The following is a 13920-nucleotide window of genomic DNA, read 5'->3' on the forward strand; positions in this document are numbered from 1 at the left end:
GCAAAATTTAAATATGATCTACAGTGGAGCCCATTCATGCTATTACAGAAGAAAGACAATCAGCATTTCTATTTAAAACCCCTATTAGAAGGAATGAATTACTATCTGAAAATGTTTACAGATAAGAACTTGGCACATAGAGAATATGCTGTTTTATTCTCTCTCAGCTTTATATAAAGTTTTGCCTTAAACAAGTTTCCCATATTTTGCTCCTTTTCCCACAACGTATGTTAAAAATTAAATTTTCAGGAACAGTTGCAGACAGAGATCAATCCATTTGAATAGGTACTGCACAGATAATGGTAGAGTAAGTGCCCAATGTTTCAAACTGGTGCGCATTTCCTGTGAGCCACTGAGCACCTCAACTACTGAAATTAGGAGTTGTAGAAGCTCAGCACCTCAAAGGAGGCATTCAGTGCCTTCCAGGATTGGGCTCAAAGTTTCATCCATGTACGTCAAGCACAATGTGGAAGGATTACTTATAGAGGTAAATATGCTTTTTTTTAAGAAAGGAAGTACAATATTTTGTAACAGGGTGAATAAAAATAAATGATTTTTTTTAATCAAAAAAATCAGATTTTTTGATAAAATGCTTTTTGAGGAAAAAACCTGCCTAAAGATAATTTTAATTAAGATACACTATAGCTCAAATATATCTCATCATGGAATAGGGATTCTAAATTCTAATTCTATAGTATGAGACAATATATTCATGTAATGTTTAAGAAAAGTTTTGTAAATGAGTTCCAATAGTTCATGGATTAGGGACCCAATCTTATGGTGTTCCAGGGGCTTCTGCATGGATTATTTAGGTTAATCTTTCTATCTACCCAATGGGACTCACTGCTCAGTCTAGAAAATACCATCAGAGATGCTTAGTTTTGCAGTTCTCAAACTGTGGATTTGTGTCTCCAGAGGTAACATGCTTGTTAACAGCAAAAATGTTTTTAAATAAATAAATAAAATATAGAGGTGAGAAATAACAGACCTGAACCCTATTGTCCCTCTATGTACAAAAATTTGCAGAGTCAATCCCTTACCTTTCTCTAAAAGTGCAAAGATTCAAAAAGTTCAATGAATAGAAAATTGTTGGGGGCGGAATAGATCTGGACAAGGAGAAGTCTGGAGATAAATGTGAGAAGGGAGGGACAGGCTGTAAAAACAAAAGTGAAACTGTTTGAGCAGCATATTCCACAAGTCTTGAGGTCTTTCTGAGTGTAGCCTTCATTGATTTGAGATCTACCATACCATTCTCTCACTAGAAGGGAAAACCGATAATGGCAGCAGGCCGTAAAAGAGACCCAGTTTGGGAATAAGAACCATTCAAGGAATATATGTTTGCTGATGATGATGTTTTAAAGAAAGTCACACCAGTGAACTGGTGGAAGTCACTTAAGCACTTGGATTCAGAGACTGTTGAAGTGATAATCTCACTTAACAGCAGTAGCTTCTTCTGCCGGTATAGAAAGAATATTTTCTTCCTTTGGATTAATTCATTCCAATTGAGAAATCGTTTGGGACCTGAAAAAGCCGGAAAGCTTGTTTTTCTTTTCCAGATTATGAACAAACAGGAAAGTGAAGGTGAAGACGACTGAGTTAACTGCAGAAGCCAATATTTTAAGTTTCTCGTGTTGACCTGGCTGACATAGTCGATTTAATTTTCGTTTAAAAAAAATTATTTCATTTAACTATTTTAGTTAAAAACAATTTTATCAAAAACAAACCTGATTTTAAAAAACTTGAATGTTTAACTACATTCAAAAATTCATATGTTTGTTTTGTTAAAATATTATGTTTGCTGTTGAAGAAAAAAAATCCAGAACAATAACATTGTTGTTTTATTTAAATAAAACAATTTAAATGTTTGTCTGGTGATGTTCTCCTACTAATACAGCCTGGCAAGAAAATCCTCCAAATATTAATGATTAACCTGTTGAATTGGAGATAGTTCACCTCCCAATGACTTCATAAATATCTGCTTCAATTTACTTTTGGTAAATGAAATGACCAATCATTCATTTTCTGATATAGCTGTAAAACTAATCTGAAAAAATTTCAAAATAAATCACTTTAAAAATGTATAGTGTGTACCTTCTAAAAATAAAACCTACATCTATCTCTTAATTGTGAAGAATATGTATTAAGGTTATAACAACAAACAAGAATGCACTTTTATGTATAAATCTATGATTAAATCGAGTCTTCCTGACTAGTTTTAAAATCAAATTCATCCTCTTTTGTAATATTACATATATAATATGCTGTGGAAAGTACTGAACAAAATCCTAGAAACCAAGATGGCAACTCCAAATCTGTGCATTCCTCCCTCCCCATTAGCAATACCAGGAAGGTTATAGATATTTGCCCGTATCAATCAAGGCTGCAATCCTGCAACTAATTCCATACACTCAGGCCAATGTTCCCATATGAAGTCAGTTATAAGACTGGGCAATCAGACGGTAAACTCTTCAGGACTGGAGTCTTTACTCACTATGTAAAGTACCATGCACACTTATGATTATTTTAACATTTGTATTTGTAAGTCAAATATTTTTAAATACAAAAAATCACCAGGAAGATACTTTATATGCTCTGTACCATGCAATCCCTACAAGGTTTGATGGAAGATCCCAAGAGTAATGGTATAAAAAGCAAAGGGAGGTCAGGGGAAAGCTTAGCCAGGGCTTCAACGGGAATGCAGTGAATTACAGAAAAAGGTAAACAGAAATTTTAAATAATAAATAAAACAAAAAATAAAAGCAATTTATTAGGTAAAAAAATTGTAGCTTAAATTGGTTTTACTGTATAGTTTTAATATATGCCTATATGTGTTTCATTCATTCAGAATTTTCCTATATCCAAGATTACCTAAATGTTAGTAACAATTCAATGCCTTTTAAATAAAACTAGAACTCATTTTAACAGAATAAAAGCTGTGTTACAATTCATTTCTAATCCATGTTCTCCCTTATAGAATATTTCATTATTAGAATTATTTAACATCCATTTTTTCTGATTATGTCACCAGGGAGCTTATTTCTGGTGGCATATCTGAGATTCCCTCCATCACCTCAAAGGCCCTGTACATTGGAGGAGTCTTTCCCCAAAAGCTTCCATACTCTGTGTTCATATTGATTGGGCAGCTATCCTAAAGCCTGCTGGTGTGGGACTGCAAGAGATAAGATTATTGCCAAGTTTTTAATATCCTGTTACAGCTCATATTTGGTTGCACTAAAAATAAGCCACACCTCAAGTGGCAACAGGCTCCAAAGCATACTGCACTTTTTTAAAGGATTTAGAGAAGCTGAGTTTCAAGAGACTTGTTTTAAAATGCTCAATAGAGAGGCTACCACACCCTACAGCCTTTCCTGTATTTAACTAGAGACAGATACAGTACTTGCTACCCCAATTCAGGTTAGCTAACATACCTCAACTTGAAGGGAACATTCTAGTAACATGAAGTCAGTTAAACAAAAGTTTATTTGCTATCATTGTTGGAATAAAAAAAAGACAGTGAAAAGTGAGATAAATGAATAGACTGAATGTTCTAATAAATTCTATCAGCCTCTGGATAAGGAGAAAAGTACAAACTCAGGTCTTTGCAGACCATTCCCTTTGATCACAAATTTACGTGATGAGCACAGTATAAAAACCTAGATAGATGTTTATGCATAACACTGACAATTCTGAAACAAATCTCTTGTCTGTGTAGAATAGGGGTGTCAAACAGCGCACAAGTTCCATGTGGCGCCAAGAACCCTATTCTTTAACCTGCAACTTCCTCTGAAATGAAAGACAATCTAGCCTCGAGGGAGCCACTAAGCAGGAAACTCATGCCTGACCACACAGATGCCTGTGCAAACTGCCACTGCTTGGGAGGAGCAGGAAGGCACAGGTAACACCACAAAGCCTGGCACAGAGAAGTTCGTTTCTAGCCTCGCCTTCCTCTTCTCTATCCATCTCTCCCAGCTCCTTAGCACTGGACTCAGGGATATGGCATCTTCTCCACTTCACTCCCTACTACCTCCTGCCTCCAAAGAACGGGATGAAGAAGATAATTTCCTAAAAGAGGGTAGGAAAAGAGAGAAATTCCCCCAGAGGAAAGGGGGAAGAATGAAAAAAAGTCTTATTTATGAATTCTAAGTGAACACATTTTCTTTAAACACAGTATTTAACTTCACTAATGAGACACATGATGCAATTGCACAAGACTGCAAAATTTACTTATCAGTGAATTTTTGCTCCTGCTCCCAACAAAAAATGAGTTTGACACCCCGGTCTAATATGGAGATATACCTATCTCAGAACTGGAAGGGACCCTGAAAGGTCATCAAGTTCAGCCCCCTGCCTTCACTAGCAGGACCAAGTACTGATTTTGCCTCAGATCCCTAAGTGGCCCCCTCAAGGATTGAACTCACAACCCTGGATTTAGCAGGCCAATGCTCAAACCACTGGAGAGGTTCTAGAAGAATGGAGATGGGGCATTATGTTAGCCTATCTTTTAAAAGGAGGAGCCAAGGAACTACAGACCAGTCAGCCTGACCTCGATATCTGGGAAACTACTAGAGCAATGTATAAAACATCCAATTTGCAAGTACCTAGAGGATGAAAGGGTAATTGCTAGCAGCCAGCATGGATTTACTAAGGACAAATCATGCCAAACCAGCTTGATTTCCTTCTTTGACAAGGTAACTGGTTTGGTGGATACAGGGAATGCAGTGGACATAATATACCAAGACTTCAGCAACGCTTTTGACAGTGCCACATGATATTCTATTAAGTAAGCTGGAGAAATGCGGGCTCTGCAGAACTACCAGTAAGTGGATATATAATTGGACAATTTGCAAACAAAAAGTAACTATTCATGGAATGATGTCAGATTGGAGGAAGGTCTCAAGTGGGGTTCCACAGGGATATGTTCTGGGTCCAGTGTTATTTAACATCTTTATTAATGACCTGGATGTAGGAATAAAGAGCATACTGATCAAATCTGCAGATGACACAAAGCTAGGGATGTTTGCCAACATTTTGGAGGCTAAAGCTAAAATTCAAAGGGATCTTGATAAATTGGAGAACTGGGCGACAGACAACAAAATGAAATTCAACAAAAACAAATGTAAGGTGCTACACTTAGGGAAGAAAAACTAAATGCATAAACACAGAATAACTGGCTTCATAGCAGCAATGCTGGGAAGGATTTGGGAGTTGAGGTGCATCACAATCTCAACAATGATGCTGTTGCAAAAAAAGCAAATACAATTTTAGGTTGCATTAACAACCCAAATCACGGGAGGTGATAGTACCTCTCTACTCGGCCTCAGCTGGAGTACGGTCTCCAATTTTGAAAGGTTGTAGAGTCTCTGGATCCTTTCCAGTTTCAAGTGATAAAGATGATCAAAGGGATGGAATGCAAGCCATATGAGCAAAGGCTGAAGGAGCTGGATATGCTTAGTTTGGAAAAGAGGAGATTAAGGGGGGGACATGATAGCAGTCTTCAAATACTTGAAAGGCTGCCATAAAAAAGATGGAGAAAAGTTGTTCTCTCTTGCCACAAGAGGGTAGGACAAGAGGCAACGAATACAAACTACAGCATAGCAGATTTAGATTAAATCTCAGGAAAAATTTCCTAATGGTAAGAACAATAGGACAATGGAACAGACGGCCTAGGGAGATTGTGGAAGCTCCGTCACTGGATGTTTTCAAAACGAGGCAGGACAGCCATCTGTCTTCGATGGTTTAGATATGACAAATCCTGCATCTTGCCAGGGGGTTAGACTAGATGACCCTTGCGGTCTCTTCTAACCCTATGGTTCTAAGATTAGGGGTGTTCATTTTAGAAAAGAGACAATTAAGAGAGGTTATCATGGAAGTCTATAAAATCAAGAATGCTGTGGAAAAAGTGAATAGAGAAGTGTTATTTAACCTTTCCCACAATACAAAAGGTCACCTGATTAAATTAACAGACAGCAGGTTTAATACAAACAAGAGAAAGTACTTTTTACACATCACTCAATTAACCTGTGGAATTCATTGCCATGGTATGCTGTGATGGCCAAAAGTATAACTGGGTTCAAAAAAATAGATAAGTTCATGTAGGATAGGTCCATCGATGGCTATTAGCCAAGATGGTCAGGGATGTAACCCCATGTCCTGTTCTGTACGTGCCCCCCAAAGCTCTGGTACTGGCCACTGTCAGAGAAAGGATACTGGCTAGATGGACCGTTGGTCTGAACTCCCGTATGGCAGTTCTTATCTTCATCCTTTATCAACTCATTTCTTGTCATGTGACTCCGCTTCCCTCTCCTTCCTCCCCCACACTGAAACTTCTTCTTGTGTGTTTATATAGCTCTTTGAACGATGGGAACTTAGATCTTAGTTGTTGCTTTGGGGAACTATGGGAATACAAATTTTTTTAAAATAGTTCCCACAGCCACCCACTCACCATCACTCTCATATATTGGACTTAAACATTTGCCAAACACATAATAGCTAGATCACTAAATAAAGATGATAGGCCCCGCTGCCCAAGATTAACATCCATGTGAGAAGTCAACACCCCTTCTTCCATGCTGCTTAGAAAGGGAAGCATGGACTTCTTTCCAGTACGCTGCCCCTGGAACTTCCCCAGAGGTTGTGTGTAGTCTCCAGCTATTTGGCATCTGATCAATTTGAAGAATCCCCACCCCAAATCCCTCTGGCTTGCAGAAGGTACAGAGTATTTGTTCGATTACCATCTCCACCAAACCAATATTCTGGCCCAGGTGTGATGGGAGTCTCTGCTATTCCAATCTCTTCCCAGTGTCACATTTTGGATGCCTACCTCTTCTTGTCAGTTTCACAACTACTCATAGAGATCCCAATAGCAGCAATGAACACTCATAAAACTCTAGCCAGTTATCAATCTGCAGTTTAGAAAAGCTCATAGCAACAGAGGCACTGGAACTTATTTAGAGGTTACATCTTTAACTATAATATTTTAATATCTTTATTAGGCCTCTTAAATTATGGCCTAAAAATTCACATAGATGCGGTGCATAGGAATCTTTTCCAAGTAAGTAGCATCAACTTTTGCAGAATCTTGGCTTCCATTTTAGAAAAAAAATCAGTTCTTATGTTAAGGATACATAAACTGCCTGTAAACCCTACAGAGTAATCTGCATGCAGGAGAGGCCCTTACACTCTCATAAAACTCCAGTGACTTCATGTCAAACACTGAATAACCTGAAGGCACTGTATGCAGACATTAGCATCGGCGGGTATGATCACCTTTTAGCTCTGGGGTCCTGATTTGTGAAGTGTTTGTGTGCACCTTAATGGGAGTATTCTTATGGTCATAACAGCATTTCTTCACTTTTCTTTAGAATCAAAAGCATTCAGTGTTGTGCTACATCCGTCAAAAGAATGCATCAGACACTTGCAAATAACCATAAGTGTTCTTGTCTGTGTTTATTAACATATACAATTGGTAAAACATAAAAAGCAAAACCTGATCAAGGGATATTTTATTCATCATATTTGTTGAGAGCATAAAAACTGATCACAGAAGTATTTATTACCACAACAAGCTATGCATTTACTGAGGGATAATTTATGCATCTAGTGCCATGGCATATGGGTGCATGGCAAATTAAAAATAAATGCAAAGTCCAAGTGTAGCACTACCAAAAATCAATTCCCACAGCATTTTCTGTACTAATAATAATAGTCATATCCTGATAATCACCTTCTCTTCTCTGGTGGTTTGGGGAAAGGAAGATAAAAAGAAGAGAGCAAGGACACATTTTCTTTTTCTTTTTTTTAAACTGTATTTTAAGCTGAAATAAGATCCACTCACTTTCAATTCAGGAACACAAAAATTAAACGTTCACAAGATCCGGCAACATAAACCACTCAAAGAAAGGGTGTGAACACCAGCAAGGTTATCTTGAAGTTTTCTGGCATTCCTTGATTTGTTTTACAAATTTAAGGTTATTTCAATTAATGTGTGTGTGTAATTGGATAATCTTTCATGGCAATTTATACAATTCTTACCTACCTAACCAAGAGAATGTAATAGCTCTGAGAGTCACTGAGGTAATTCTGAGTTAGGGTACGTCTTCACTAGCAACGTTAAAGCGCTGCTGCATAGTCGTGGCATAGCACTGAGAGAGAGCTCTCCCAGCGCTGTAAAAAACCCACCTCCATAAGGGACGTAGCTCCCAGCGCTGTAGCGCTGTCTACACTGCCACGTTACAGCGCTGAAACTTGCAGCGCTCAGGGGGGTGTTTTTTCACACCCTGGAGCGAGAAAGTTGCAGCGCTGTAAAGTGCCAGTGTAGACAAGCCCTTAATCTAGCACGCAGAGTAAGTGCTGAATTCAGTCCTTTTCCACTTTTGCCCTAAAAGCAGGTGCACAATAACACTATAACAGTCAAGTATCAGAGGGGTAGCCGTGTTAGTCTGGATCTGTAAAAAGCAACAAAGAATCCTGTGGCACCTTAAAGACTAACAGATGTATTGGAGCATAAGCTTTCGTGGGTGAATACCCACTTCGTCAGACGCATGTCAACTATAATAGTTGTTTTGCACCCATAATTCTGGTCCAGCCTAGAAGCATCTATACACCCCCTATATAGCTGCTTCTATAAGACACACTTCCACCAGGAGTGCAAGAACGTGGATAGAGAATCAAGGGTGGGCTACACACTAAATCACACAATGCTCTGACAGAAGCCCCTATTCCTGAACAATCTTAAGATAGCTCTGGTGAAAAGGAACTATATAAACATGAATCCAATGGACTCTTTGGAAAGCTGGGAAAGGACACAAAGATGTATATCCTTTGGCCATCTCTTTTTTAAGATACAGATGAAGTGGCCTGAATTGATCCTAAATGCAGATGCTAAATCTACAAATGTTACTTTAGGAAAATAAGCTGGTTTTGAATTTGATGTGCAAGCACTAAACTATTATAAACACAAATATTCACCATATAGGTACCAAATAGCCGTATGAAACAATCATCTTACAACTTACAGGGTGATATTAAACTGTAAAATGATGCCATGAACCGAAACAAGATATTACAGAAGATAATGTCAAACATTAAGAATTTCAAGTTGTACAAGAATTTCAGTTTCCTGTTGCTGCAAGAAGTTTGTCATAAGCAACTGTATATTTACCATTTTATCACAAGAGAAGCATTTCTTAGAGAACATGTGCAGATACACAAGACAGTAAACAATGTAAATTGTTGAATAAAGATTATAAAATTCGTTTGTAGTTCTGGGTTAGGCTACAGTGCTGCAAATACTTAAGCATGTAATTAACTTTACTATTGTGAACAGCCCATTGATTTAAATAGGACTATTCATGGTAATAAAAACAAGCACATGCATAAGTGTTGGCAGAATCGGAACCTTTCTACCCAAGTACTATTACAAGAAATCCTAACCATTTCATAATGAGGGTGTGTTTTTACTTTGAAGTTCATGGTGACATGAACAAGCCATTAGTACATAATTGTAGAATTAAACAAGTTAAAGCTGGAAAAGACCTATTTGTACAGTGCCTAGCACAACAAGCCCATGTTCCATGACTGAGGTGGCCAGGTACTACTATAATACAAATTAATATAATAATAGACCTATTAGATTACCCAGTCCATCAGTGTCAATACAGCATTGTTCCCTACAGAATGTTTTCTAGTCTTTTGTTCAGTGTAGTGGCAAAAAAACCAAAGTAAATAGGCGTCCACCACTTCCCTCAGGAGACGATCCACAGCATAATATATCTCATTGCCTCTCTCTTGTATTTAAATTGTACAAATGCTTGATTAAATTACAATCTCTAATCATAAATCCAGGTGTTGATATATGCATACACAACCAACACACCTTGTGTGTGGTTATATGGCATATCCAGGTTGTGTTGTGAGGCATGAGGCCTAAAGCCAAGTGCCTTCAAAGACCTACGTAGTACAGGTATCTAGTTTAATTGTACTTCCTGAAGCCTTAACAAGATGCTTTTTATAAAATGTTGCACAACACTGCTGAGGTAACAATTACCTAGTGCAGCGATTTTCAACTGGGGTCCGCTGACTATGTCTAAAGCAGGGGTGGGCAAACTTTTTGGCCCGAGGGCCACATCTGGGTGGGGAAATTGCATGCAGGGCCATGAATGTACGGCTGGGGCAAGGGGTTGGGGTGCGGGAGGGAGTGCGAGGTGTAGGAGGGAATGCGGTGTGCAGGAGGGGGCGCAGGGCAGGGGGTTGGGGTGCAGGAGGGGGCTGAGGGCAGGTGGTTGGGGTGCAGGAGGGAGTGTGGGGTGTGGGAGGGGGTGCGGTGTGGAGGAAGGGGCTATGGGCAAGGGGTGGGGTGCAGGAGGGGATGCGGAGTGTAGGAGGGGGCTCAGGGCAGGGGGTTGGGGTGCAGGGAGTGGTGCAGAGTACGGGAGGAGGCCCAGGGCAGGGGGCTGGGGTGCAGAAGGGGTACGGGGTGCAACAGGGAGCTCAGGGCAAGGGGTTGGGGTGCAGGAGTGGTGTGGGGTGCTGGAGGGGGCTCAGGGCAGGGAGTTGGGGTGCAGAGTGCAGAGTGCAGGAAGGGTTGGGGTGCGGGCTCCGGCCCGCTGCCACTTACCTTGAGCGGCTCCAGGGTGGCAGCGGCGCACAGCTCCCTGCCTGCCTTGGCCCCATGCTGCTCTCGGAAGCGGCTGGCACCACTTCCCTGCCGCCCCTGGGGAGGGATGGCAGAGGGCTCCGCGCGCTGCCCTCGCCTGAGGGTACCTCCCCCGAAGCTCCCATTGGCCGCGGTTCTCCGTTCCCAGACAATGGGCGCTGCGGGGGGCAGTGCCTGCAGGCGAGGGCTGCGTGCAGAGCCTCTGTCCCCTCCTCTCCCTGGGGCTGCAGGGACATGGTACCAGCCGCTTCTGGGAGCGGCGTGGGGCTGGCAATCCCACGGGCCGGATGCAGTCTGTAGTTTGCCCACCCTGGTCTAAAGGGTCCGCAAAAGATTGTCATTACCACAGAACAGTAGTTTTCAACCTGTTGTCCGCAGACACCTAGGGGTTCGCAGACTATGCCTAAGATTTTCAAAGGGGTCTGCACTTCCATTTGAAAAATTTTAAGGGCCCACAAATGAAAGAGGTTGAAAACCACTGACCGAGTTCCAAAAAGCATGTAGTTATACTAAGATTCCTGAACAACCTCACCCTTCAACTGCAAGATCTCTCTTAGAAAACCTGTTTCGCACAAAAAGAAACGTCATCCAACTGCTCAATAAAAGGTTTCGATTTTTATTAAGGATTTCTAATGACAACAAAAAAGTGAAGTGCAAGAGGTCTAAATGCCACACCAACAATCTATGTCCTGGAATACCACAGGTGTTTTTTTGTTTGTTTTACACAAGTCTAACTATGTTGGTGAGATTTTTTTTAAATGATATAGTTATGCCAGTACAACCCCTAGTGTGGATGCAGTTATAGCGCTGTAAAGGTGTCTTATACCTTTATAGCTTATTCCCCTTCCCACATATTTATAACAATAAATCTACGTCCTTACTAGGAGCAGTGTACCACTTTAATTGTGCCAATATTGTTAAAGTGGTACAACTTTTGTGTGCAGATGAGGCCTTAGAAAAAAGTATGACACTAAAACATGTCCACTTGAGTACACAAAAACGTGTGAGAGAAGTCAATATCAAGATACTCCCATATTGAAAAAAATAATAATAATTTTAAAAACAACACATTGTATACCAGAAATCATTAGCTATTACCAAAATAAATCAAATTAAAAAGTGTAAATGGATAGAATGTCCTTCGTGATGCTGATGTGAAAGGGATCAATCCCCGGTCTACGCAGTAAATGCCCACAAATTCTCCAGGAAGGCTCCGGTTTGATGAACCTCAGAAACCTCCCTATCACCAGTGAAGTTGCTTTGCTACAATGGGCACTGAGCCCGGGGAAAGCATCCCCATTAGCTCCTGGTGTACGATGGGATTTGAATCCACCCAACCCAACAATGACACAAAAAACTGAACCTCCCTAAAATGCCCATGAAGTTAGAAATCCCCAACCCAAGGGACCTGAATCCCCCCCCAAAAAAAATACAGGGAATCCCCCCCTTGAGCCCTTGCTGTGGAGAGGCCTGGACTACTCCCTGCCAAACCCTCCCTGAGATGCAGGGTCCCCCCAGGAACCCACAGACCCCCTCACCTAGCCCTGAGGTGCAGTTCCTGCTCTCTCCCCATAGAGCCCTAGTTACCTCTTCCCTGCAGCACTGAAGTGAAGGTTCCTGAGTTACCCTCCCGACAGAGGTGCCCAGTCAGCCCCACAGCACCCTCCCCCCCATATGCCATTCCAGGGGACCAGTGTGCCCCCCTCCCCCTGAAGTGAAGGGCCTGACCTCTTCCCCCCCTCCCCCCAGCCCCTGAGCTGAAGGGGGCCTGAGCCCCTCCCCCCCCCCCAGCCCCTGAGCTGAAGGGGGCCTGAGCCCCTCCCCCCCACCAGCCCCTGAGCTGAAGGGGGTCTGACCCCCAGCAGCCCACCTCCCGCCTGAGCCGAGCCGAGGCCCCGCAGTGACCCCCGGCCTCCTTTGCTCTGTCCGGCCGGGCTGGAGGCTCCGCAGGCGCCGCCTCTAAGGCGCTGCCCCCTGGTACTTTCTCCCCCCCGGCGCCACCACGACTAGGCCCCGGCTCCCGCATAGCGGCGCTGCTTGGCGGCGGGGGCCGGAGCGCGGCCCGGCCCAGGAAGCTGCCCCCGGCGCTCACCATGTTGGGGGCTGTGCAGGCCTCTCCCCTCCCGGCTCAGGCGGAGACTGAGGGCGGCGACGGCGGGTGCTTCCTCCGGAGGCGGCAGCGGCTCCTCCAGCTCCGAGTCCGGCTCCTCACGGGCCCTTCCGCCGCCTCCCGCTCATGCGCAGTGCGGCGGCCCGGCACCGGGTACCCGACTCCCTGAGGCGCCCCCCGCTGGGTCTGCCCCGGGCGCTCCCCGCCCTTCAGGGGGACCCCCCTGCTCCCCGCATTGGGCCCCGCCTGACTGTTGGGGAGGCCCCCCTGCCCCTAGCAGTGATCGGGCTGGAGGGGAATAGGAAGGGGACACCCCTGCCACCCATAGAGATTATTAGGGTGCACAAGGAATCGCCCCCAGTGCCACAGTTTCCATGGGATGTGGTGGGAATAAGAGAGACACCTGCTGAACCCCCCTGGTGGTTACTGGAGTGCAGGGCGAATAGGGGAGGCTCCCCCAGTCCTCCTAACTCAGTTCTTAACCTTTCCAGGCTACTGGACCCCATGCCGGAGTCTGATTTGTCTTGCGTACCCCACCTTTCACCTCACTGAAAAACGACTTGCTTCCAAAATCAGACATAAAAACACAAAAGTGTTCCGGCACGCTATTACTGACGCGTTGCTTCCTTTCTCGTTTTTACCATAGCATTAGAAAATACATGGATTGGAATATAAATATTGTACTTATAGTTCAGTGTGATCCTTGCGCCTGTTTTTCACGTGTGAGCCGTTTTTGAAGCCTGAGCCCCAGGCAGCAGGGCTGAAACATGTAACTTCGCTTTGTGGGGCCCCTGGTAGCATGGGGTTCCAGGCAATTGCCCTTCTTGCCTCCCCCTAATGCTGGCTCTGCACTTGTGACCCTCCTAAACCTGTCCCAGGACCACCCCCCTCAGGGCTGCAACCCCCAGGTTGAGTAACACTGATCTAATTGAGCTGAGTATCTCCTGGAAGACCTCTGAGTATCCCCAGAGGTATGCGTACCCCTGGTCGAGAAACACCGCTGTAAGTTCATAGAATCATAGAATCATCATAGAAGATGAGGGTTGGAAGACACCTCAGGAGGTCATCTAGTCCAACTAGGATGACCAGATGTCCCGATTTTATAGGGACAGTCCCGGTTGTTGGGTCTTTTTCTTATATAGGCTTCTATTACCCC

The 13920-nt window shown here is 43.1% G+C and overlaps 1 protein-coding gene across 1 annotated transcript in view; it reads right to left on the reverse strand.

Annotated features, from left to right (window-relative positions):
• The window catches only part of DCUN1D1 (defective in cullin neddylation 1 domain containing 1), a 32926-nt gene extending 20097 nt beyond the window's left edge, over positions 1-12829 (reverse strand). Inside the window, exon 1 of the mRNA XM_065411001.1 lies at positions 12747-12829. Within this exon, the coding sequence (XP_065267073.1) occupies positions 12747-12749 (3 nt within the window). The 5' untranslated portion in view covers positions 12750-12829. The remainder of the gene's footprint in view (positions 1-12746) is intronic.
• Positions 12830-13920: the final 1091 nt, after the last annotated feature.

Source organism: Emys orbicularis, chromosome 9, assembly GCF_028017835.1.
Source record: "Emys orbicularis isolate rEmyOrb1 chromosome 9, rEmyOrb1.hap1, whole genome shotgun sequence".
In the NCBI taxonomy this organism is placed as follows: Eukaryota; Metazoa; Chordata; order Testudines; family Emydidae; genus Emys; species Emys orbicularis.